Source organism: Protopterus annectens, chromosome 4.part0 (genome assembly GCF_019279795.1).
Source record: "Protopterus annectens isolate FY-2018-M chromosome 4.part0, PAN1.0, whole genome shotgun sequence".
Taxonomy (NCBI): domain Eukaryota; kingdom Metazoa; phylum Chordata; order Ceratodontiformes; family Protopteridae; genus Protopterus; species Protopterus annectens.
In genome coordinates this window covers 1,440,095,133-1,440,122,219 of record NC_056733.1, presented here as the reverse complement: position 1 = coordinate 1,440,122,219, position 27,087 = coordinate 1,440,095,133, and the positions used below count along the sequence as shown (strand labels likewise).

Below are 27,087 nucleotides of genomic sequence, written 5' to 3'. Positions count from 1 at the left end.
CTCTCCTGGGATGCTTGGCTAGCCACCGTAGACCTAAAAGAGGCCTACCTAGACATTCCTATCAGGGAATCACGCAGAAAATATCTATGTTTCAGGGTAGGCTCTCTGCACTTTTAGTTCTTTGCACTTCCCTTTGGCTTATCTACTGCTCCCCAGAGCTTTCACAAAATGTCTGGCTCCAGCCATTGCCTTTTGCAGACAGGAATATCCACATTTATCCATACTTAGACAACTGCCTAATTCAGGCATGAGTCAGGAAAATCTGCTCAAGCACCTGGCCTTTGTAATGTCCCTACTGACATCCCTAGGGTACACAGTCAGCGAAAAGAAATCCAAACAAGTACCCACACAAAGGATTATATTCCTGGGAGCAAGCCTGGACACAGCATCCCAGATGGCATTCCTTATTCCAGAGAAGCAAACTTACCTGACAGCCTCCTTTTCTCAACTAGCCACAAGAACCCAGTTATCTGCAAGGAAAATCCTTCAAGCTCTGGGGTTCATGGCATCTTGCATTCCATATGCCAGACTGGATATGAGGAAACTTCAATGGTACCTAAAAAGCCGTTGGAGTCAACACTTTCAAGACCTGGAATCTCTTATACCCATGATACCTTGCCTCAGAAAAGATTTTCGTTTGGTGGGCAGCAGCATGCTCCCACAAGGGACTACCTTTCTCACCACCCCAACCACCTAGACCCTCACCACGGATGCATCACACTATGCCTGGGTTGCACACCTGGATGGAAGGTGCACATCAACCAAAAAGAGATGTTAGCTGTCCAACACGCATTGACAGCTTTCAAGCCCCTTCTATCTCCAGGGGCTCTCCTAATCAAAACAGACACCACTGTGATGTGGTATATCAACAAGCAGGGAGGGACTCACTCCTACCCTCTGTGCAGGTCGGCCATGACCATTTGGCACACAGCCTCTGCCATGCAAATCCACCTGTTAGCACAGTTTCTACCAGGTTCTCTAAACTCTCTGGTAGACCACTTAAGCAGAAATCTTCTGGATCCACATTAGTGGCAGCTAGACAAAAGAACCTTCACCCTAATAACTCAGAAATGGGGCACCCTGAAGGTCGACCTCTTTGCCTCCCACACCAACCGTCAGCTCAGCAAGTTCTGCACCAGGGAGCATCATTGCATGGCTTGGAAAGTGGGCGCCCTATCCTTCCCCTGGGTCAGTATATTGGTCTATGCCTTTTCTCCACTACCTCTCATCCCCAGGGTACTGCTCAAAAGAAGGGAGAAAAACCAAGGACAATTCTTATTGCACCAGACTGGCTTCGCCTGCACTGGTACCCACTGCTGCACAGGCTGTCCCCACTGCCACCATGGCATCTTACTCAGACCCCAACCCTCCTGATCCAGAGGGAAGGAGAATTCATGCATCCCCAATTGCAGACCCTCAATTTGGCAGCTTGGCCTATTCCCTAACCACAGATCAATCTACCAACCTCAGTAAACAAGTCTTAGATGTTATACTTGAGGCCAGATGCCCTAGCATTAGAAAGTCTTATGCTGACAAATGGAAAAGGTTCTACACCTGGATTCAGACTAAGGGAGCTGATATGGCAGAGCCCTCCCTCCCTGTCATCCTGGATTACTTAGCTGACCTACTACACAGTGGTCTCTCTTTTTCCTCTATTAAAATTCATGCCTCTGCTGTGTTTGCTCATTTCCCCACTGAGCAGCCCCTTTTCTCACACCCTCTGATCAGATAATTCCTAAGAGGGGCTAACTTGACGCCACCCAGAAGAGCACCTACCCCACCTTGAGACCTTAACTTTGTGTTGGAAAAGCTCACCCTGCCCCCCTTCGAACGAGCATCTCCAGCAGAGTTAAAATTTCTCTCCTGGAAGACAGCTTTCCTTCTGGCCATCACTTCAGCCAGAAGGGTCTCCGAGCTACAAGCACTCATGTCTGTGGAGCCCTTCATCATCTTCCATGCTGACGGGGTTTCCCTCAGGACTAACCCATTCTTCATGCCCAAAGTGATGTCCAGTGTAGCTCTCAACCAATCCATTCATTTGCCCACCTTTTTCCCTAACCCACAGAACAAGAGGGAAAGGATCCTGTGCTCTCTAGATGTGCACAGACAGCTCAGATTCTATCTAGACAGGGCTAAATCCTTCAGAAAGTCTGATCATTTGCTGGTTAGCTTTGCTGCAGGGGCAGAGGGCAACGCCATCTCCCAACAATTTCCAAATGGATAGCACACTGCATCCATTTCTCTTTCAAGCAACATGGAAAGCTTCCCCCAATAGGGGTCAGGACTCACTTCACAAGAGCAGCCTCCACCTCTGCAGCTTTCCTCAGAGGAGTCCCCATCAGGGGACATCCTGGAGACTGCCACCTGGACATCTGTTCACACTTTCACCAAACATCACCAAACATTACCACTTGCCTATCTTCTCCAAATCCAGGGCAGGGTTTGTCACTTCAGTCTTGCAGGGCATCCTAGCCAGCCCCCAGTCTCCTTGACTGCCTCCACCCTTTTTCTCAGCTTTGGGAATCAACCCAAATGTGATGACTGCAACAGTGAAACACGAAGAACATAGTACAGTTGTGTACACTTACCATAAATGTAGATGTTAGAGGTCCATCCCCCTCTTCTTTCTTCTCTCTCCTTACAAGGGACATTTTGGTATTTACTTTCTACTGGTGGGGTTCTTCCACTAGAACCTAGCTCCCACTTGGGGGCTCCTGACAGAGCAAGAAAAACTGATGTAATGGTATTGGTTGCATTACTTTATACTACTGATGACCTAACATCAGTCCTGAAGTGACAGCAACTGACGTAGAAATACTAAGCCTCTGGTATTCGGGCCGGCTGAGGGCTACCCTGGCAGGGATAACCCAAATGTGATGACTGCAACAGTGAATACACTCAAACATTTACAATTATGGCAAGTGTACACAACTGTACTATTTACTTGACTGGTCTTTGAAGCAGTTGTTTTAGGGTCTAGTTATAAATACATTCCTAAATTATCTGAAAGTAGATACTGGTTCTGTAAGTACAACTAAAATGTTAGGATTTAGCCTTGGACATAATTTGTTACTGAAATATTGAAATGTTGATAATAGTTTTTCCTTTTTGTCTCTATGGACTTAATATTTTGAAAATAATTGTACTGTATAGATTTTTGTTTTGTTTTCAAGGTAGTGGCACTCTTCCTTGCAAAGTAGCCTTGAGGACAGATCTTGGAGTATTGCCTGCCCTAGAAAGAATATCTACTTCATAAATTGTACCCATGTCTTACAGTCATTGCCTTCCTTGGTTTGTGTAGTATTAGAGCCAAGATCTTAGACAGCCTGAAATTGTAAAGTACCTTGCAAAGGTAAGGGAAAACAGCTCTTGTACTTTACAAAAAAAGCACCTAAACAGGCATGTTCAAGGGTCAGCTTCCGGTGATTTCTCCTGTCCACCTGGTGAATCTGGGCATTATGGGGCAATGCAGTTACTGCCTCATGTACACAGGCAACCCTCTCCTCCTACAACCCAACACTACAACCTGCGAGATATGCACTTACATACCCAATCTGAAAGCTAAGCTCTCTCCAGCCAAGATTGTGCTAGACCGTCTAGGAGAAGGTTAACACCTGCACTACACCTCAAGCAACACATAGCCCTTCAAAACCCATACCATCAACACCCACACATAGCAACACTAAATCCACATATGTGGAGGCCCTTAACATTAACCTACCCAAGCAACTAGGACCTCCAAAGCTGAAAAGCAAACAAACACCAATCACAACCAGAGTGACACATAGCTCACAACACCAGTGTGCCACCCAACAACAGCCCCTAAGGCAAGAAAATGTACCCAACACTTTAGTCATAGGCGACTCTATAGTCAGGCACACTGATGTCGCACTCACCAGGCTGAACAAGGAGAAAATTACAGTCAGCTGCCTGTTGGGTGCCAGGATCTGCCACATAATGCATGCACTCAAGTCACTCCACAACAAGTACAAATATGACTCTTGTCATTGTCCATGTTGGTGTGAATGACATGAGATGTACCTCCCTGGACTACATGAAAAGAGACATGGAAGAGCTCTTGGATAGTGTGGCCCAGGCAGGTATGACCCTAGCCCTGAGTAGCATCCTGCCTTCACCCAGAATGATACAAGACAGAATTTCAACCAATGGAACTTTTCTCTTCTAAATTCACCAGTTCAAAATATCCAAGAAGAAACGCGAATAAGAAAAAACTCACTTTTAATAACAAAACAAAGCTTTCGGGAATAACCCTTCTTCAGTGCTGTTAGAATAATAAATGAACTCAATACATTCATATATTTATATATATAATTAACATAAACACATGACACAGCCAACCTATGAAAAATCTAAAAACACATCAATTAAAATTTCGTCAATTAAAATTTAAGGCAACAGACTTAAATAGAATTCATAAATATGTAAACAAATATATGTTGCCATAAAATAAAAGTCATGAATTAATACATCAAGATGTATATATACTATCAGTTTATCATTTTAGTATTAATATACATTTATTCCAATCATACTAGTGATGTTGCTTCTGTTTAAAGTCTAAAACAGGTTTAATAGTAATCATATTATTTATACCTGGTTTCTTATCAGTGTTTAATTTAATAATCCATCTATATTCAGCCATATCTAATTTATTAATCTTATCTCCCAGTCGCAAATTCTTATTTATTATCCCAAGTACTTTAAATTTAAAATTATGTAAATTATTGGTCTAATTTCTATGTTTTGCTAAAGCATTTGTAAGTATATTTCTTCTTATTTCGGACTTGTGTTCAATTACACAATCTTTTAAGGCTCTAGAGCATTTCCCTACATAAAAGCTTGTACATTGTGTGCACGTAGCTAAATAAATCACCATTGTACTTCTACATGTAGCTTGATACTTCATTTTATATTCAATTCTATTTGTTGGATGTGTAAACACTTTACTTGTACAGATATCTGTGCAACAACTACAAGCATAACATGGTATTGTACCAGGGTTGGAAGATATAATTTGTCCACTATTCATTTCAAAATCTTTATAACATAATCTTTTTAAATTGTGTTTATTTCTATATGAAAATCTGGGCTTAATTCCCAGTATTTTATTTAATTCTGGTTGAGCCTTCAGGGTACACCAGTTCTTCCTAATAACTGACTCAACCTCCCTAGTCATTTTACTATAGGTAGTTATATACCTCAGTATATTACCTGAGTCACTAACCGTAACTTCCAAGGTCTTGTGTTCCGCAAAATAGGGAGATGCATAAGTCTTTCTATTATTCAGGATATTTTCCCTTATTTCATTTACATGCCTCATATCATAACCTCTGTTTAAGAATTCATGACAAATAAGGTCCATCTGCTCTGACATTTGTCTTCTGTATTTAATCTACTTATTCTTGGCAGTTGGCTTTTAATAATCCCATTAAATACATGGTACGCATGCATGCTCTTTGCATGTGTATACCTATTTACTTGTATATTTTTCTTATAAACACAAGTCTCCAAGTAATTATTATGGCCTCTATATAGCTCAACATCTAAAGATATTTTGGTCCTAGAATACTTAGTCGAAAATTTTAGAAAGTCTGTTGTACTATTCAAATAAAGAACAAAGTTATCTAACTCCTGTTCATCACCCTGCCATAGAAGGAAACAGTCATCTACAAAGCGCTGATAGAAAAGTACATTGCTCTTGTATCTATTATCCATATTAAGAATGTTTTGTATCTCCCATTGATTAAGTACAATATTAGCATATGTGTTTGCCATGGGAGTACCCATGGCAACACCAGATAGCTGTAGGTAGGCTTGTTTGTTAAACAAAGAAACATTTTTATCCAATACAATCTCTATTGCACTACATATAACTTCAACGTCTCTCCCTTTCATATTCAAGTTAGTACATAAAAATTCACGAATAGCATTAATGCCGTAAGCATTTGGTATAACAGTAAAAAGTGAAGCTATGTCCATAGTTACCATAATAAAATTAGTATCCCTGTTGTTATTGTACCATTCATAAAGTTTCCTTAGGAAATCTTGTGTATCTTTTATATAACTAGGACATAGTTTCAGATATTTACTTAATTTTTCTGGAACAAAAATTGATAAAGGTTCAGTTGACCATCCCCTTCCCGACACTATTGGTCTCATTGGTGGTAGTGTCTGGGACTTATGTAACTTAGGTATTCCATAAATAACTGGAATTATGGGAGTTGGAACTGTCAAGAAATTAAATAGCTCTAGGGAGATATCACCTTGTGTCTGTTCATAAATAAACATATTAACATCACTAATAATCTTCTTAACTGTAGCATATGAGATTTCTTTAAAAAAACTTTCTCATCATTTAGAAAGTCATACATCAATATATTGTACTTGTCTTTATCAAATAGTACAATCACCCCTCCTTTATCTGCCTTCTTAATAATTATATTGTTATTACCAACCAAAGCTTTTAAAGCAAGATGTTCATATGTCATATTATATTTACTTGAATTCATTTTCATTTCATTTTATCATCATATAATCGTCTCAACTCATTTTCACAAGTAGCTATAAAGACATTTACAGTGGGAGCGTTGTTAGGAATAAATGTGCTTTTCTTTTTTAATTTATCATAGGCTGCATTGTTCATCCCCCATATAACATTTTTAAACTAACATTTCTAGAAAATACTTTCATATCAGTTGACGCTTCAATGATGGTATCATTGCCAGCCGGTATAAATTGTAGCCCTTTATTTGAAAGGCTAAAAATGTCATCAGTCAAAGTCATGGTTGATAAATTTACAATAGACTAGTTCAGGTCCTTAACATTAACCTGCCCAAGCAACTAGGACCTCCGAAGCTGAAACGCAAACAAACACCAATCACAACCAGAGTGACACATAGCTCACAACACCAGTGTGCCACCCAACAACAGCCCCTAAGGCAAGAAAATGTACCCAACACTTTAGTCATAGGCGACTCTATAGTCAGGCACACTGATGTCCCACTCACCAGGCTGAACAAGGAGAAAGTTAGTCATCTGCCTGTCGGGTGCCAGGATCTGCCACATAACGCATGCACTCAAGTCACTCCACAACAAGTACAAATATGACTCTGTCATTGTCCATGTTGGTGTGAATGACTTGAGATGTACCTCCCTGGACTACATGAAAAGAGACATGTAAGAGCTCTTGGATCATGTGGCCCAGGCAAGTATGACCCTAGCCCTGAGTAGCATCCTGCCTTCACCCAGAATGATACCACAGTGTAAGGACAAAATGATCGACTTCAACAACTGGCTAAGCTTCTGGTGTCATTCAAAGGGGATTCAGTATCTGTCTGCCTGGGACGACATGATTGACAGACCACGATGCTTTGCCAGAGATGGTCTGCACCTGTCACCCGTGGGATTCAGGTTACTGGCTAAAGCTCTTGCCACCCCTATAGTGCCTTTTTTTAGGCAAGGTTCAAAGGACAAAACCACCACCACAACAGATACAAGCCTGCAAAATCTGAAGGTAATGCTACTCAATGCTAGAAGTCTAAACCTCAAAATGCACTCTCTCGAGGCACTCCTAAAAATGGAGAACATCATTATCTGTGCAGTAATTGAGACCTGGTTCAAGGTTCCAGAGAGCACCCCTGCAGTACCAGGCTACAACTCTTACCACACTTTTCGACCACCAAACCAAGACCGAAACACTAAAGGTGGAGGAGTGTCCATATTCACCAAGGATATTCACACCTCCAGGAAAGTTGCCCAACACAATGCATCTGAAATTCTCCAGGTGCAACTAACACTAGGTAAGACTACAATCCAAATTGTAGCTTGCTACACATCCCCCACCATGCCCCAAGATTCTCACTACACCTTTCTAAACATGTATGCATCAAAATAAAAACGCCAGCACCAAAGATGAACTGAAATAAGTTTATTGTTAGAACAAGTGACTAGACCGGTTTCAGCATATAGCTTTCTTCAGTAGTATAGAAAAGAACCATGGCAAAAGCCAGTAATTTATACACATGTTTCAATGAATAAAATATCATCACTTCCTGTGCTAGGAAAAGAGCAAATTATTAACAAGAAATTAAAAATATAATCAATGACTAACTGATGGTAACTCAAAACTCGGACTACCTACAAAGAATGTATAGTATAATTGTGAAAATGGAAAACTTACAATTTATCATTTAATCCTGGGGAAAAAAGACCCCCTAGTTTTATGATCCATTTTCTTTCTTTATTGTTGAGTATATCATGCCATCCTGTTTTGAATGACACGATTGCCAGTGATGTGATCAATAATAATAAATGAGAATTTAGCCGTGGGATGATTAGTTGCATGTCTGTACAAGGCATTGGTCATACGTGCATTTCTAATGTCACCCAAGTATTCAGACATTCTGATCCTGAACTGTCTAGATGTCTGATCCACATAAAAGGCTTGGCAAGTGCAGGTAGCAAGGTAAACTACCCAGTCTGTACTGCAATTGCCAAAACCATGTATATTGTGTAATTGTCCAGTGTTCCTACTGGTGAGTGTTTTGGTTTTGAACATGTAATTGCAGAAACTGCAATGCCCACAAGGGTATGATCCTGTTAATTTTTCCCGAGTTAAGGTCTGCTGATGAACAAAAATATCCCTGGATGTTGTTTTCTTGAAATAGGAAAAATGGGACCCCAATGTCTTGCCCTTTCTATATGAGAATGAACATCTGTTACCCAAACAATCATCCAAATCAATATGAGACTTAAGTATATTCCAGTGTTTATTTACTATCTCAGAAAATTGAGAAGTGTTTCTCCCATATGTGGTTACAAATCTCAAGATGTCCTGATGTTTTTTTCTTGAATGCTGTTGGTATTGTAACAGACTATCCCTCGACTGGTTATTGGTTCAACGTATGGCTGAACTAACATTATTTCTTGTATACCCCCTAGCCAAAAATCTGTTGGCCAAATCATCATGATACTGGGATAATTCTTGTTGAGAGGAACATATCCGTTTAAGACGTAAGAATTGGGATTTGGGAATGTTATTGATTGTATGTCTTGGATGAAGACTGTTTGGCATGTAGCAGAGTATTGTACTGAGGAAATTTGTGATATACAGATGTTTTCAAGGTATTGTCCACCTGGCGATGTAAAGAAACATCCAAAAAATGAATCTCATTGTGATGATAGTCCACAGTAAATTCCACTCCCCAAATGTTACTATTGAGATGTTCCACAAACTCATGTAGATATTCACTTCCTCCTTTCCAAATGAGCCAACAGTCATCCAGATATCTTCTCCAAATATCAATGTCAGAAATGTATAAATTGTGAAGCTCATCATAAATGATATGTTCCTCCACATACCCCATGTAAAGGTCAGCATAAATGGGTGCAAACGAGGCTCCCATAGCTGTACCCTGTATCTGCCAGTAGCAATCTTGTTTGAAATAGAAAACATTTTTGGACAAAACATGTTCAGCCATACAGATAAGCAATGTGTTAGTACCAGGAGGGTAAATGCCGGCTTTATTTAACCAGTATTCAAGTGCAGTTAATCCAGCCCAGTGTGGAATACTTGTGTATAATGATTTGACATCAAGAGTACACATTAACCAGTGTGGTTCTAATTGGGAGTCTGATACTATTTGTAAAAATTCTGTTGTGTCCTTAAGTCTCGCCCTGACTAATAATAGCAATGGTTTAAGTTTCTCAGTAAGAAACGCTGACAGGGGTTCCATAAGTGATCCTATCCCTGACACTATTGGTCTACCTGGTGGTTTATCAATAGATTTATGAATTTTTGGTAACAGATATAAATATTGTTTAGCAGGATCCGAAACTGTAAGATGAGATAGTGTTAGCAGTGATGATGCCTTGTTCAACTGCCTCTTGTAAGAATTGATCTATTTCTTTTTTGAAGTTTGAAGTGGGGTCAGTGGGCATCCTCATGTAGTGATGAGGGTTAGACAGCTGTCTGTTTCCCTCATCCCAATAATAATCGGAATCCATGACGACCACCGCACCACCCTTGTCAGCCGGAAGTATAACAATATTTGTATTGTTTTTGAGATCAGTTAAGGCTTGTTGTTCTGTTGGAGATAAATTGTGTTTAGTGATATTGTCTGAACCCATATAAAAATGTAAGTCCTTGATCACGGCTTGCTGAAAAACAGCCACATGTTTGTCCATCGGTGGGTGGAGGATCGACCGATGGAATTTGAATTCAGAGGATCTTTGAGATGAGACCTGAGGATCCTGTTGCCTGAAAAACAATTTTAGATTAATTTTTCTGCAAAATGCTATGGTATCAGATACAAAAGAACAAAATGTTAAGATACAACCAAACACCCTAATAAAGGGTTATTTCAACTACCCTGCCATTAGCTGGGAAAACTACTCGGGTACAAACACCTTTTCCTAACAGTTCTTGGAATTCATAAATTCCAATGCCCTGGATCAACTAATCCATTGTCGCATCAGGGGCTCCAATATCCTAGACCTGGTCATTACCAACATGGGAAATAGCTGCTCCACACCAGTTGTCACCCCCACATTGGTCAGGTCTGACTATAAGCTAATCACCCTTGACATCCACATCCGACCCCCCAGTAAGGAAACCTCTGTTAAAAAAAAAAAAAAAAAAAAAAAAAAAAAAAAAAAAAAAAACTTCCCCAAAGCCAGCTTCATGCTGTTCAAGTCAGAAGTGACAAACTTCATGATATCCATACAGATGGGAGCTGAAAGTAGAACTGCTGAATCCTACACTAAGGCACTGTACGAGTATATCCACTCATTCATGAATCGTGCCATCCTAAATGGAACCAAGATGCTCTTCTCCAAAAAAAAAAAAAAGCCAATCTTGTGGTCCCCTGCCATAAACAAACTATACAACAGAAGGAAGAAACTGTTGCAGAAAAGAGGGAAATCCCAGGATGCAAAAAACTCCCTTACCGGCATCAGTAAGAAGCTGAGATCCCTCATAAAATCCTCCAAAGCAAGTTACGAAAATAAAATTGCTAAAGATTCCAAAGACAACCCACAAGGCATTCTATAGTTATGTCAAGAATCTAAATGGCAATGCTCTGATCTGCTCTGAGCTACAGCAGAATGGCATTAAATATACTGATCCCAAGGATATTGCCAATATCCTGGCAGATCGATTAAGTGCCAACTTCACCTCCCTCTCTCCCCTTAAAGGGCCCATCTCAATACCAAAGATTGCCAAATTCTGGTAATCACGGCCACACAGGTAGAAACCGCACTCTCCAAAGCTAAGAATACAGCATCCATTGCACCAGATGACATCCTGGGCTGTCTACTACATGAACTACAAAATGAACTGGTACCTCACCTAAGTGTCATGTTTAATCATAGCCTCACCTCAGGCTTCGTGCCCACTGAGTGGCGCACAGTTAGTTATCCCACTCCACAAAGGGGGATCCACCTTGGATCCCAGGAACTACAATCCCATCAGTCTGACGAGCCTGATCTGCAGGGGCATGGAACGCATTATCTTGGAACTTATAAACAAAGACATTGGCAACCTTCAAACACTGGACCCCACCCAGTTTGGGTTCATGAAGGGCCGATCTTGTCTCCTGAACCTGATTGACTTCTTCGAATCAGTCTCCAGAGCTGTGGACGAGGGTAAGGAGGTCCACACAGCCTATCTGGACCTCGCCAAGGCCTTTGACACCATTGCCCACTCTGGAATCATAGATAAACTTACTAAGCTGGGCATAAATCCCTACATCACTCGATGGATTGCCAACTGGCTTACTGACAGAACCCAGACTGTAAAAGTAGCCGACTCCAAATTCAGCTCCAGACAGGTGACAAGTGGAGTACCTCAGGGTTCAGTCCTGGGACCGCTCTTGTTTAGCATCTACTTCTCTGAAGTACAGGCCAACACTAAGGGACTCTGGCTAACAAAGTTTGCAGATGACTGCAAACTGGGAGCCATTACTGAATCCCCAAATGATGCGGATATTCTACAAAAGGGCCTTACAGAAACAGATGCTTGGTGCCAGAGCCATGGGCTCAAACTTAATGCCAAGAAATGTGTAGTTATCCCCTTTGGGAAAAAACATGTACCCATGAATTACCACATAGGTGGGCAGTACACTAAACACTGAAAGTGTAATGAGAGACTTAGGGACACAGGTGGACATTGGTCTCACCTTCGATAACCACATTGCCACAACAGTCAGGAAATCCTATGTGGCACACCTCATCACTAAGGGCTTTTCATCCAGAAAAAAGGTCATTGTCCCACTGTACTCATCCCTCATTAGACACATTATAGAGTACAGCTCCCCGCTTGGTATGTACCTCACAAGACATCTGCAACTACTGGAAAGGCCACAGAAATGCCTCACTAAAAGAATCACAGGCCTAAAGCAGATGCCCTATGCTGACCGTCTAAAAAAAACTCCAGCTATACTCTGTGGCATGTCATCTACTCAGAGGTGATCTCTGCTTAACATAAGGACCATGTCAAACCCTGAGCTGTTGGACTTGCTCCACTTAAAGAAAACAATCCCTCAGAGCCACACCAGGGATCTAATCCTTGTCATCACAATGAAAAAAACATGCTGGAGGGATAGGTTCCTGACCCAGAGACTCCCCATACTCTGGAATAGACTGCCCATACATGTCAAGCAGAGCGCCTCCTTGTCCCTCTACAAAAGGAACCTTGATTGGATGGAAGATAGGAAATTCACCTCTGGGATCACGTCAGTCGCCCTGCTAGACAGGGGTCCAGGGAAGTAAATATTGTGGGAAGAAATATCCAGGGAATTGTTATAGCTAGGCTTGTATAGGCACTAGGGCCGATAGCCTAGTACCAACCTATGAACCTATGTTCGTGTGCATCATACTTTGCATGTGATCTTCTAAACAAGTGGTGATGCAAAAACGTCAAGTATACACCATAACAGCATGATCCCTCTTCTGTGCTTTTTTTCTTGGGTTATGTGAGTAGTGATTGCACAGTAAGCATTTTCAGTACTGATTGCATGTTAAGCATTTTTTCATATGCAGTGGAAGATGTATAAAGTATGATGTTAATCTTTGTTTTCTTTCCTTGAATTGAAATTGTAATTTCTCCCAATTTAGTTTTCCACATACTTTCCTGGTTACTTTGACGGACAGTATTGGTTGTGGTGGGTTTTCCTGGTGCTTGGTAAGTACTGATTTATCGTCCAATTAACCGTCTGTTTTTTATTTTATTATTTTTTTAAGTTTTGTAATTCATTGTGGAGTCTTTTTTCTTTTAGAGAGTATTTTGTACATGCACAGTTAAGATGAAAGGGACATTTTAATAACTGTGGGTTCTGTATTATAAATTTCTGAAGGAACTGTATAACAGCAGAGAGCTGAAAGTGAAGATGGATTTGGGGGTGGGGGTATGACAGATTAGTAGAAAGAAAGGACAGTTCCAAGGAGAGGAAGGGTTTTGGATCATCCATCTAAACCCAAAAGTTAAGGAGACCTTTTTCTGAAGCTAATTGAAAATTCTGCTGTTTTCAATGAAGCTAAAGTGATACCCAATTGCTAAATTAATTGACTAGTCAGATTAATTGGGGATCACGGCTGATGGAAAATGGTTCTCTTTGGGTTCTGTAACTAGACTGAGTAGCACAGTTGAAATGGCATATAATGAAAGATACTTCTATGTGTATTTAGTGGTCGGGTTTATGGCGGCTCAGAGGTTATTACTCCCAGTTTGGATTTATAGAAGGAGTTAAGAGTAAGCGGTTTGTACAGGTTCTTTGTTTCTCATTAATTCTCTAAATGTAATACTGTCATTGGCCCTGTGCTTAATCAACCCAGTACTGTTGTCAGTATTTATTTCCCCTGTTATGGTTGGTGCATTTTGAAATTTTGTATCCCAGTTGCTCAAGCATAATTTCTTTAGGTGGGATATTCATGTGCTTTTGCTTGCTCTTTTATAGGAGTAGTTTCTTACTACTTGAAGTGTATGGTGTTTTTTTTAGTGACTCAAGTCTTGTGGAATTGCACAAAAACATTCACTGTATTTTTACTGTTTCAGTGATCACACTTTGAAGTGCAGTGACATCTGACTGAGAATAGTAAAGGGGTTGAGGGGACTTGTCCTCTGAATAAGAGGCACTTTTTCATTTACTTTAGTGACTATAATGGCTATGCCTGTTTCTAAGGAAATATGCATTCTGGGTGTTGGGGTTACCTTTGCTGCTGTGAGTGTCTGGGCCTGTCACTCTATATGTTGAATTGCTTGCCTGCTGTTCATTCATTGCTTTGTCCAGTCAGTGAACCAGGTCACCTGTCTTGGTGGTGACAGGGGTAGGGAAATGTCTTCCTAACTTCTTCCAAAAGTAAGTAGATTCTATGGCACTGATGGCAAACCTATGGCACATGTCAGAGGTGATGCACCACAACGTTTTGGGTGACACACCAGTGGTCACCAACACTTGAGTTGCCAAAGGCACTGTTTATACATTTGTTGCTCATGTGAAGTGCATTGAATTATTTTGTGCCAGGAGCCAGTTCTACAACACTGCTGCAGAGGTAAGGAAGTTATTTCACTGTAGGCGAGACAAAGGGAAGCAGCCAAAGGTAAAGAGGCCAGCTCAGGAACCAGTGGCAAGGTGACTAGAAGGGGAAGCCTGGAGGCCCTCAGGGTTGAGACACAACAGTGTATGGAACATTAATAAGCTTTTCCTTTCAACTTCATGTCAAAACCCATCCTCACCCATTTCGTACTAAACAAACCTTCCTCAAAAATCTGGTGGGGGGGGGGTCATGGCCTGTTTTTTACAGTTGGAGAAAACTACTCAGGATTCCTGAGTCCTAGGTATCCTGTGGTGGTTCCCCTTCATATGATCAAATTTCTCTAAACTTGCTATACAAGTAAGCGCAAAACTGAAGATTTTCCATTCCTCTGCTATAGTGCGGTCATGGAACAGTCACATTTAAACTGCTAGGGTACAGGGGGACCTGGCCCCCTGCAATAAGGTAAGTTAACTTTTTATTTTTTTTAAACCTAAGGCTCCCATTGACAATTTTGAGTGAATGGAAGTTCGAGATTCTGGTGTCGAGATCATGAATTTCGAGCTTCCATCCATTCGATCTTGTGATGGAGAATCCCTGTGACAGATATATGACTTAAAGTTCATAAAAGTAAGGATGTCCTGCTATGTCACTGTTGCAGTATTCTAAATAGTAGGGCTCTCCTGCCCAGGGCAGCCCAATGCTCAGCCGGTATACAAAAGTCTAATGATTTTTGTATGCGCCATACATCACACTTGTGCTCCCCGTACAGAATGTAGGGCATAAAGGGGACATATGGACACAACTGCCCTAAACTTCTTTGCCGCCAGTTCTAATGGCATTATTGCTATCTGGTTTGATTACCTTGTTGCTGTACTGAATACATTCTCTTTGTCTTCCACATTGGCGTCTCATCACTTTAGACTCTTGGGGCCTTTCTGTCATTCATCAGGGTTACTTCATGGTATGGAAGGCTCTCCCTCCTTTTTCAGGGATTTCTCAACCTCCTCTAGAACAACTTCCTTATTTCCTGCAGGTTCTAGGGTCCCTGGTGAACCAGGGAACCATTCAACCTGTCCCCCCCCCCTTCACAAGTGGGGAAGGGTTTTTATTCCAGAGTGGTCTTACTTCCTGGAAGACTGGGCAATGCAGACCTGTTCTGGATCTCTCCTGACTCCTTACCTTTCTGAAGGTACCTTCTTTTCAGATGCTTACTCTTCAAACCCTGTTTCCTCTTTTATTACCCCAGGGCTTTTTTGTTGCCTTTGGATCTAAAAGAAGCTTACCTTCATATCCCTAGTCACCCTGTCTTCAGGAAGTTTTTAGGTTTCCCTTTGTCTTTCATTTTCAGTTCTCTCCTTTTCCATTTGGCCTCTGTACTACTCCCAAGTGCATTCACAAAATGCCTAGCTCTTCTGATTGTTTTCTGCAGGCTCCAAGGCATTCAGATTTGTCCTTATCTATGTGACCTGTTGCTTCAGTCATCTTCTCCCAGTCATCTGTTAAAGGATTTGGAATTTGTCATCTCTCTCCTTCAAAGTCTGGGATTCACCATCAACTTCCAAAAGTCCGTCCTAACTCCCTCTCAGGACCATGTGTATCTGGGATGCATGAATCACTGTGCCAATTTTGGCCTCTCTTCCAACTCCAAATGTTTTGTCATTGACTGCCTTCTTTCTGTCTCCATCTGCCATGCCAGCTTGGGGGGGGGGGGGGGATTCATGGCCACTTCTATTTCAGGGTTCTCTATTGCCAGACTGCATATGCAGAAACTTCAGTGGTACCTCATGTCAGTTTGGCTGCAGCACTTGTTGCCCTCTAGATTTCAGTGTGCCTCTCCTTCCCTCTCTAAAGAAGGTGTTTGAGTGGTGTATTCAACAATTTGCTGTCAACCCAGGTCTGCTCTTTCTGCCTTCAGTCCCTTCTCAAGAACTGTTAACCGATGCCTCAGACATGAGATGGGGGGTTTCCTTTGGTCACCTGAAAGTTCAGGGTCTCTGTCCTCCCCATCAGAAGTCTGACCATGTCAACATCAAAGAGATGAGAGTTCTGATACTTGTGCTTCAGACTTTTCACCCCAGGTTCTCTCCAGGCCCCTTGACAAGTGTACACAGTCAACACTATGATGATGTGGTATGTCACCAAGCAGGGAGGCACAAAGTGTTAACTCCTCTACAGGATGGATCTTCAGGCTTGGAAAGTAGTACTCTGTTATTAGTTAACTCTTCAGGCAATGTACATTCCTTCAGAGCAAATCTAGTGACTGACTCTGAGCAGATCAAAAATAGAACTTCACAAATGGATGTATCCAGTGTTGTCAATTTTAATTCATTCCTCAACAAGTGGGTTCGGTTCTGACACTGTGAGCCGACTCTGCCACTTTTTAAAGCTCGTGGGTACTGAAAACTCTCAAGCTCCTTCCTTGCATAATGCCTGATCCCCCTCCATGCCTCAGATGTCATTTGCCACCTTTTCATACAGACATGGTCTCTCTTAGCTCTCAAGCTGTGGTGTTAGTTTGTGAGTAAAAGTAGGATGTTCGTCGTGTTTCACTGTTGCAGTCATCACATTTGGGCTGTCTGCCTGCAGGTAGCCCTCAGCCGGCCTGAATACCAGAGTCTTCGGATTTCTGCGTAGGATGCTGTTGCTTCTTCCATGACGTCAGGTCGTCAGGGGTATAAAACATGCAGCCGACGCCATTACATCAGTCTTTTGTGCCGTGCGGTGCCCGAAGCAGAAGCACTGAAACCAAAAAAAAAAAAAAAGTATAATACATCCGATACACTGGAGTAGGAAAAATGGACATCTTGGGGCAATGCAGTAATTGCCTCATGTACACAGACAACCCTCTCCTCCTACCACCCAACACTACAAGCTGTGAGAGATGCACTTATTTAGCCAAACTGGAAGCAAAGCTCTCTTCACCCAAGACTGGACTAGACCGTCAAGAGGAGAAGGTAAACACTTGCACCACACCACACTCTGCACATAGTCCCTCAAAACCTACACCACCAAAACACCACACATAGAAACACAAAACACACACCTACGTTCGCGGAGGCTCTCAGTAAAAACCTGCCCAAGCAACAGGGACCTCCAAAGCAGAAACACAAGCAACCTCCACCCCCCAACACAACCCAAATGACACATAGCCCACAAACTCAATGTGCCACTCAACCACAGCCCATAAGGCATAACAACGTACCCAACACTCTAGTCATAGGTGACTCTATAGTCAAGCACACTGATGTTCCACTCACCAGGCTAAACAAGGAGAAAGTTACTGTCAGCTGCCTGTCGGGTGCCAGGATTTGCCACATAACGCATGCACTCAGGTCACTCCACAACAAGTACAAATATGACTCTGTCATTGTCCATGTTGGTGTGAATGACCCGAGACATACCTCCTTGGACTACATGAAAAGGGACATGGAGGAGGTGTCCGATCTTGTAGCCCAGGCAGGTATGACCCTAGCCCTGAGCAGCATCCTGCCATCACCCTGAATGACACCACAGTACAAGGACAAAATGATTGACTTCAACAATTGGCTAAGCTTCTGGTGTCATTCTAAGGGGATCCAGTATCTGTCTGCCTGGGATAACATGATCGACAAGCCACGATGCTTTGCCAGAGATGGCCTGCACCTGTCGCCCCTGGGATTCCGGATACTGGCTAAGGCTCTAGCCACCCCTATAGTGCCTTTTTAGGCAAGGTTCAAATGACAAATTCACCACCCTAACAGGTACAGGCAAGAAGAATCTGAGGGTATTGCTACTCAATGCTAGAAGTCTAAACCTCAAAATGCACTCTCGAGGCACTCCTTAAAATGGAGAACATTGACATCTGTGCAGTGACAGAGACCTGGTTCAAGGCTCCAGAGAGTACCCCTGCATTACCAGGCTATAATTCATACCACACCTTTCGGCCACCTAACCTGGACCGAAACACTAAAGGCGGAGGCGTGTCCATATTCATTAAGGATATCCACACCTCCAGGCTAGTTGCACAGCATAATGCATCCGAGATTATCCAAGTGCAACTAACTCTGGGCAAGACCGCAATCCAAATTGTAGCTTGCTACAGATCCCCCACCATGCCCCAGGATTCCCACTCCTCATTTCTTAATACACTGGAAAATATTAGGGTACAGCCTAACACCCTAATAATGGGCGATTTCAACTACCCTACCATTAACTGGGAAAACTCCTCATGTACCAACTCTTATGCTCAACATTTTCTGGAATCCATAAATTCTAATGCCATGGATCAACTTATCCACACCCCCACCAGGGGCAGCAATATCCTAAACCTGGTTATTACCAACATGGGCAACCGGTGCTCCACACCAGGGGTCAATTCCTCGTTGGTCAGATCCGACCATAAGCTAATCACCCTAGACATCCACATCCCTCCCCCACCCCCCATTAGGGAAACCACAGTAAAAAATTTCTCCTAAGCCAACTTCACGCTTCTTAAGACAGAAGTGGCAAACTTCACAACACCCATGCTGACGGACAATAGAGGTATGACTGCTGAATCCTACACAAATGCACTTTATAAGCACTTACATGAGTGCATGGATCGTGCAATCCCTAACAGAACCAAGATGCTGTCCTCCAAAAAAAGGAAGCCAATCTAGTGGTCCCCTGCCATAAACAAACTCTACAACAGAAGAAAGAAACTGTTGCAAAAAAGAGTAAAATCCCATGATTGGAGAAACTCCCTGGTCAGCTTCAGTAAGAAGCTGAGATCCCTCATAAAATCCTCCAAAGCTAGTTATGAAAACAAAATCGCCACTGACTCTAAAGACAACCACAAAGCATTCTATAGCTATGTCAAGAATCTCAATGGCAACACTCAGATCTGCTCTGAGTTACAGCACAATGGCGCTAAATATACAGAACCAACGGATATTGCCAACATCCTGGCAGATAGGTTCAGTGCTAACTTTACCCCTCTGTCATCCCTAAAGGGCCCATCTGTATACCAGAAGAATGCAAAGTTCCTGTAATCACGGCTGCACAGGTAAAAAACACACTATCCAAAGCCAAGAACACAGCATGCATGGGACCTGACAACATCCCAGGCTGTGTTCTACATGAACTACAGAACGAACTGGCACCCCACCTAAGTACCATGTTCAGTCATAGCCTCACCTCAGGCTATGTGCCCACTGAATGGCGCATAGCGACAGTTATCCCACTCCACAAAGGGGGAGCCACCACAGACTCCGGAAACTACCACCCCATTAGCCTAACGAGCCTGGTCTGCAAGGCTATGGAGCGTATCATCATGGAACTTATAAACAATGACATTGGTAATCTCCAAACTCAGGTCCCCACCCAGTTTGGGTTTGTAAAAGGCAGATCATGTCTCCTAAACCTGATAGACGTCTTTGAAGCAGTCACCAAAGCCGTAGATTAAGGTAAGGTGGTTCACACAGCCTATCTAGATCTCGCCAAGGCTTTTGACACCATCCCCCACTCTGGAATTATAGATAAACTCACTAAACTAGGTATAAATCCCTATGTCACAAGATGGGTTGCCAACTGGCTCACTGACAGAACCCCCACTGTGAAAGTAGCAGACTCCAAATCCAGCTTCAGAGCAGTGACAAGTGGAGTACCACAGGGTTCAGTCCTGGGTCCTCTCCTGTTTGGTATCTACTTCTCTGAAGTACAGGCCAACACAGAAGGTCTTGGCTAATGAAGTTCGCAGATGACTGCAAACTAGGAGCCATAATCAAAACTCCAAAAGATGTGGACATCCTACAAAAGGGCCTTGCTGAGACAGATGCTTGGTGTCAAAGCCATGGCCTCAAGCTCAATGCCAAAAAGTGCATTGTCATTCCTTTTGGTAAAAACTCAGTACCCATGAACTACCACATAAGTGGTAGTCTACTTAACACCGAAAGTGTGATAAGAGACCTTGGGACACAGGTGCACAGTAGTCTCTCCTTTGATAATCACATCGCCACAGTAGTCAGGAAATCCTTCTATGTGGCACACCCCATCACAAAAGGTTTCTCATCCAGGAAAAAAGAGGTCATTGTTCCCCTCTACTCGTCACTCATTAGACCCATTATAGAATACAATGCCCCTTTTGGTATGTACCTCACAAGACATCTACAACAACTGGAAAGACTACAGAAATACCTCACAAAGAGGATTACCGGCCTCAAAGAGATGCCCTATGCAGACCGTCTCAAAAAACTGCAGCTTTACTCTGTTGCATATCGCCTATTCAGAGGTTATCTCTGCCTAACACACAAAGCTATGTCAAACCCAGAGCTTTTAGACATTCTTCACTTAAAGAAATCCCAATCCCTATGAGCTTACACGCTCTAGGGACCTAAACCCCGTCACCACAATAAACAGAACATGCTGGAGGGATAGATTCCTGTCCCAGAGACTTCCTATACTCTGGAACAAACTACCTATCTATATCAAACAAAGCTCCTCATTAGCACTGTTCAAGACAAATCTTGATGATTGGATGGGAGATAGGAAATTCACCTCGGGGATCACTTCTATGGCTCTGCTCGACAGTGGGCACAGGAAAATAATTTTCTTGGGTGGCGAAAGCCAGGGTACCTTTGGCTAGGCTTGTATAGGCCCTAGGGCCAATAGCCTAGTTACCTACCTATGAAACCACATTTATTCATACATTAAGTGCTTTCATCTCAAAAAGAGAGACTTTTTCAGAATACAAACACATTAATTATCGACATTTAAATATAAATTAAGACCAATGACATCACAAATCTTACATTCATGTTAAAGAAACCAAGGTCCTGCTAAAATCAGAATAATTTAAACCTTTTGAACTTTTCCATAATATAAATTAATGCCATAGGGCTATTCAGTTAATTCTTAATATTCTTAATATATTAATTCTTAATATGCATAGAGTCTGTTAAGGACCTGTTCACAAGTATTCCCAAGGAAGAGGTTTTAGCTCTTTTTGAACAGGTTCTATTTCAAACATCAGGGTTGGAAAGTGACATGGTTAACCTCATTTGTGAATTGATGGGTATCGTGTTAGATAATTTCCTTTGGTTTGAGGGTGAATATCAGCAAGTGAAAGGTGCTCCCATGGGAGCAGTATGCTCACCCGTATATGCCAATTTGGTACTTTTAGGGTGGGAGAGTCTACATGTTATTGGAAGCCCTTTCTGGGGGTATATTAATTTATACCACCGATATTTGGATGATAGTTTTACCCTCTGGAATGGTTTGGAACAGGAAATTCCACAATTTATACAGTACTTGAATTCTAGCACTGAATTTACATATCAATATGATAAGAAGGGGATTAACTATCTGGACACATTTATCACCAAGGAAGGTGAAAGTTTCAAATCCCAAGTATATAGGAAGAATACTTTTTGCAATGCCTATCTACATTTTAAAAGCAACCATCCTTTAGGGCAAAAGAAGAGCATTGTGAAGAGGCAGGCCATTAGAGTAGCTCGTATGACTTCATGTAAAGAAGATTTGGCCAAAGAATTTGTAAACCTCTCTAACATGTTTCAAGAGAGGGGTTACCCGGTGGACTTGTTAAATCAGATCCTTAAAGAGGTTTATGACAAATGGGGGAGCATATATAAACCACTTTTAGGGGCCAGTTCAAATTTGGCACGAGATGATCAGAATAAACAGATCAATCATACACAGAATAATTTTAGTAAGGCTTGTATTTTGCAGTATAATGTGAACACATATAAGGTTAGAAAAGCACTGGAAAGAAATTGGAATATATTCAGGACCAATCAAGATATTTTTAAAGTGGGGGAAAGACCTAGGTTTGTAAACAAAGTGGGGCTTACTATGAAACAATTGTTTGAAATAAGGATAGAAAACAAAACCGTGGTTAAGCAAGGTACACAGGCCTGTGGTATGTGTTCTTATTGTTCATATATTAATAAGCAGAATAGTTTGGTTTTAAACAATATTAAGAGCAGAGTATTTTTCAAGAAGGGAAATTGTAGTACCATGGGAGTGGTATACTTGGCATTATGTAATACAAGTGGACACTTCTACGTGGGAAAAACTGAATGTGTGCTGAAAAATAGGATATATGAACATTTAAATGACACGAGAAATAAATCAACCAATGCCCTTTATAAACATGCAGTAACTTGTGTAGATTTTGATAAATTTGTGTTTGGGATTCTAGATATTGTAAAGATTAATCCAAGAGGGGGCGACTGGAAAAACATATTAAAAAAGGAGACTCAGTGGCAGTTAAGATCAGCTGGTATGCTACCACCAGGCTTGAATGACAGTGTCTCAATAGCCCCTATGTTATTAGAAAAAGCCAATAAGGTTATAAAATGTATTTGACATTTTCTAGATAACATTATTTGTTTGTGTTTTTCGGCTTTTCCCGGTTAGGGGTCGCCACAGCAGAACTCCGGTCCGCTAATGATTGGTAGTTGATTTTTACGTACCGAGTTACCAGCCCTGATGCACAACCTTCAACGAAGGAACGCCCATTCGCGCATGTCTACACGCAGAAGACGCTCTAGCTGAGAATCGAACCGGACAGCGTTTTACTGTGAGGCGACAACGCTACCGCAGCACCACCTGTTTTTAATTTTCCGTGTCTATGCATATTAATTGAATAGCCCTATGGCATTAATTTATATTATGGAAAAGTTCAAAAGGTTTACATTATTCTGATTTTAGTAGGACCTTATTTCTTTAACATGATTGTAGGATTTGTGAGGTCATTGGTCTTAATTTATATTTAAATGTGGATAATTAATGTGTTTGTATTCTGAAGAAGTCTCTTTTTGAGATGAAAGCTCTTAATGTATGAATAAACGTGTTTTATTTTTCCCACTCCAGTGTATCGGATGTATTGTACTTTTTTTTTTGGTTTCAGTATTTCTATGGATTTGGTTTTATTTTTATTTCTCCAGAAGCAGTTCGCAAGTGCCGTCGGCTGACTCCTGAAATTTTCGTTTTCGAGTTTCAGACCCGAAGTCTTCAAAAAAGATAAGTATCCTGTTAGGGATAATTTTTTCTTGCTCTAACTGATGTCATAAAAAATTCACAATTGTCTTGCCTGTGGAAAGCAAGTACCTCATAGAGATTTTCATTCTTACTCCGTCACCTGTTTAGGCCCATACCACAACGTCCCTCACTGTCCGTTTTGTGCCTTAAATGCCCAAGCTATACGTTGTCGGGCTATTTTTGTAGCTAAATACTTTCTTTCTTGATCTGTGTACTCCAAAATGGCTTCATTAAGCCATCCGACTATCAGTCTTCTGAAAAAACGTAAGGATAAAGACCGAGACAGACTGCATAGGTCCAAAACTGCCGACGACGCTTCCGTTAAGCTAGTCACCAGTCTGCCGGTACTCAGTGAGGTGCTTTTGCAACCCCTGATAACCTGCTACTACAGATTCGCAGGCCTCTACTGAGACTCATTCGGAGTCCTGTATGCCAAGAGATGCTTCTTCGACAATGGAACCTGCAGATGTCTCTACTGTGCAAGCATCGGCTTCTGAGGGTGTATTCACTCCTACAGACTTTCATATTAAACCGACAGCATCATTTCCAACTAGAAGTACCGAATTCCTCAGGCCTAAAACTCTCACTACGCCTAGAAAACCGACGACCAAACGGATGACTCAGGCCCATATGCCTCAAAAACAAATGCTTAGAATGGCTGAAGATCTTATTACCTTAATTAGGGGAAGCCAGCCTTCCCCCTCTAAGAGACCTAGAACCGATTTTCTTTCTGATTCTTCTGATCAGGAGTCTGATATCTCTGCTCCTTCTGATTATCAGGATTTGCCCTTATCTACTTATGAGGATTCTGATGCAGAGGATTCCATTCCTTCTGCTTCTCCTCCAGAAGATTTTTCTTTTGGTGAAACTTTGCATACCCTTAGGGAGAATTTCCGCTGGGGAAGCCAGGATTATTCTGAGACCAAAAAGAGACTTAGGGAATTCTTACTCCTGCCTCAACACAGGCCTCTAGGTATCCCTCCTGTTCTGGCTATTGTAGATGTTTTCTTGGAATGTAGCCTTACTCCAGACACCATCTCCAGCTCCCAGAAAACCTGATCGGTACTACAGAGTACTTGACTCTCACAAGTTCCTCTTTAAGAATCCTACTGCGGATCCAGAGATTATTTCCCAAGGACCAAAAGGCATTAAGACTACTGCTGCCAAAAACCCTACCCCTTCTGATAGAGATTCTAGAGCCTTAGACAGATGGGGTAAGAAGGTTTACACTTCTGCTACTTTGGCCATTTGGACTCTAAATTGCCAGTTTCATATGTTAAAGTATCAGCAGCATATTATGGGACTACTTAAACAGAAAATTATGTTTCCCGACTGTGCCGAACACAAAGACTGCAAGCTTTAATGCATTCTGCAGAACAAGTCGGTAAACATGATTTGCAATGTGGTTTTGATGCTTTTTAGAAGCATCTTGCAGGGCTGCTGTCACTGGGTCTGTACTTAGAAGGCATGCTTGGCTTAAGGAACAAAACCTGCCAGATCATGTTAAAGCTAAATTACTGGTTGCACCCTTAAACCAAGACGCCTTTTTGGCAACAAAGCAGAGGAAGTCCTCAAAAAGATGGAGGAAAAAGCTAAATCTGTGCAAACTGTTAATTTTCTACAAGTACAGCCTCCCAGATTCAGTAGGCATTGGCCTTCAAAGAATTGGTCCTTTCCAGTCCCTTCCAGGCCTTCTCAGTCCAAACCCAGGAACAGCAGACCTCCAAGACTTCAGTCTCAGGCTACACACAGATCTAAGCAGTGGGGGGCTCCCCCCTGTGGAAAAATGGCACAATGACTTAGCCTTAACCCTTCCAAGCCCTGCTCAACTGCTTGCTCCCTTAAGAGGAAAGCTCGCCCTGCATGCAAAAAACTGGGAGCTCATTACCCAGGACAAATGGGTTTTGAACATTGTTTCCCCAAGGATACCGGTACCACTTCCACACCTTACCAACCCCAAATGGTTGGCCAGACCTCCCCCCAAATCAATGGGCGAAGACCCAACAGCAGGTTCTCTCCCTTCTCAGTATCAGGGCTATTCAACCTGTCCCAGAAGAACTGAGGGAGGGGACAAGGTTTTTATTCAAGACTGTTTCTGGTACCCAGGAATGAAAGAATCCTGCAGACAATACCTATGTTTCAGGGTGGGCTCCATGCACTTTCAGTTCTTTGCACTTCCCTTTGGCTTATCTACTGTGCCCAGGGTGTTCACAAAGTGTCTAGCTCCAGCCATTGCATTTTGCAGGCAGAGAAATATTCACATTTACCCATACCTGGACGATTGTCTTTTTCAGGCAGAAAGCTAGGACTTGCTATTACAACACCTGGCATTTGTAAAGAAACTTCTAGCCTCACTGGGGTACACCATCAACGAAAAGGAATCTCACCTAGTACCCTGCCAATAGATTGTATTCCTGGGAGCAAGCTTGAACACAACTTCCCAGATGGCATTCCTCACTCCAGAGAAACAAGTTTATTTGACAACCTACTTCAAACTGTTGGCCACAAAAACTCAGCTATCTGCAAGGAAAACACTGCAAAGCCCTGAGGTTCATGGCCTCTTGCATTCTGCAAATTCCATATGCAAGACTGCATATAAGGAAACTCCAGTGGTGTCTAAAAAGTTTATGGTGCAAACATTCTCAGGACCTGGAAACAATGATTCCTATCATTCCTTTTCTAAGGACAGAGTTCCTTTGGTGGGCAGAAGCCTGCTACCACAACAAGGGACTCCCTTTCACTCTACCCCCTTCCGCCCAAACCCTAACAACAGACGCATCAGACTATGCATGGGGGACTCACAGGGCAGGGCAGTGCATTTAGGGCAAATGGAACCCGAGACAGATGCACCTGCATATCAACCAAAAATAAATATTTGCTGTACAGAATGCTCTGACAGCCTTCAAAGACCTTATTCTCCCAGGACAACTATTGGTAAAGACAGACAACACCACAGTTATGTGGTACATAAGCAAGCAGGTGGGAAGCCACTCCTACCCTCTGCAGACTAGCCATGGCTCTGTGGAGCACAGCCTTCAGCTACCAAGTGCACCTACAAGCTCAATTCCTGCCAGGCAAACTAAATTCACTGGCATTCGACTTAAGCAGAAATCTCATGGACCCACACGAATGGAAACTAGAACCCAAAATATTCAACCTCTTGAACAAATGGGGGACCTCAGAGCTAGACCTGTTTGCCTCCCCTCAGAACTACCAATTGAACAAATTCTGCACCAGATCTTCCCACAGTCAAACTTGGAAAATGGATGCCCTGTCCTTTACCTGTGAAAGACTCTCTGTTTATGCCTTTCCCCCTCTGCCTCTCCTCTCGAAGGTTCTACTAAAGATCAAACAGGACAAGCCAAAAACAATACTGAGTGCACCAGACTGGCCATGCCAGCACTGGTACCCCCTCTTGCGCAGTATGACACTGCTACAACCATGGCACCTACCTCAGACCCCTTCCCTGCAGTCCCAGCAGGCAGGGCCAGATTCTGCACCCTCAGCTTCATACCC

The 27,087-nt window shown here is 42.3% G+C and overlaps 1 protein-coding gene across 1 annotated transcript in view; it reads left to right on the top strand.

Annotated features, from left to right (window-relative positions):
- The window catches only part of NDFIP1 (Nedd4 family interacting protein 1), a 753,142-nt gene that overhangs the window by 474,574 nt on the left and 251,481 nt on the right, over positions 1-27,087 (top strand). Inside the window, exon 6 of the mRNA XM_044069282.1 lies at positions 13,135-13,201. Coding sequence (XP_043925217.1) covers positions 13,135-13,201 — 67 coding nt within the window. The remainder of the gene's footprint in view (positions 1-13,134; positions 13,202-27,087) is intronic.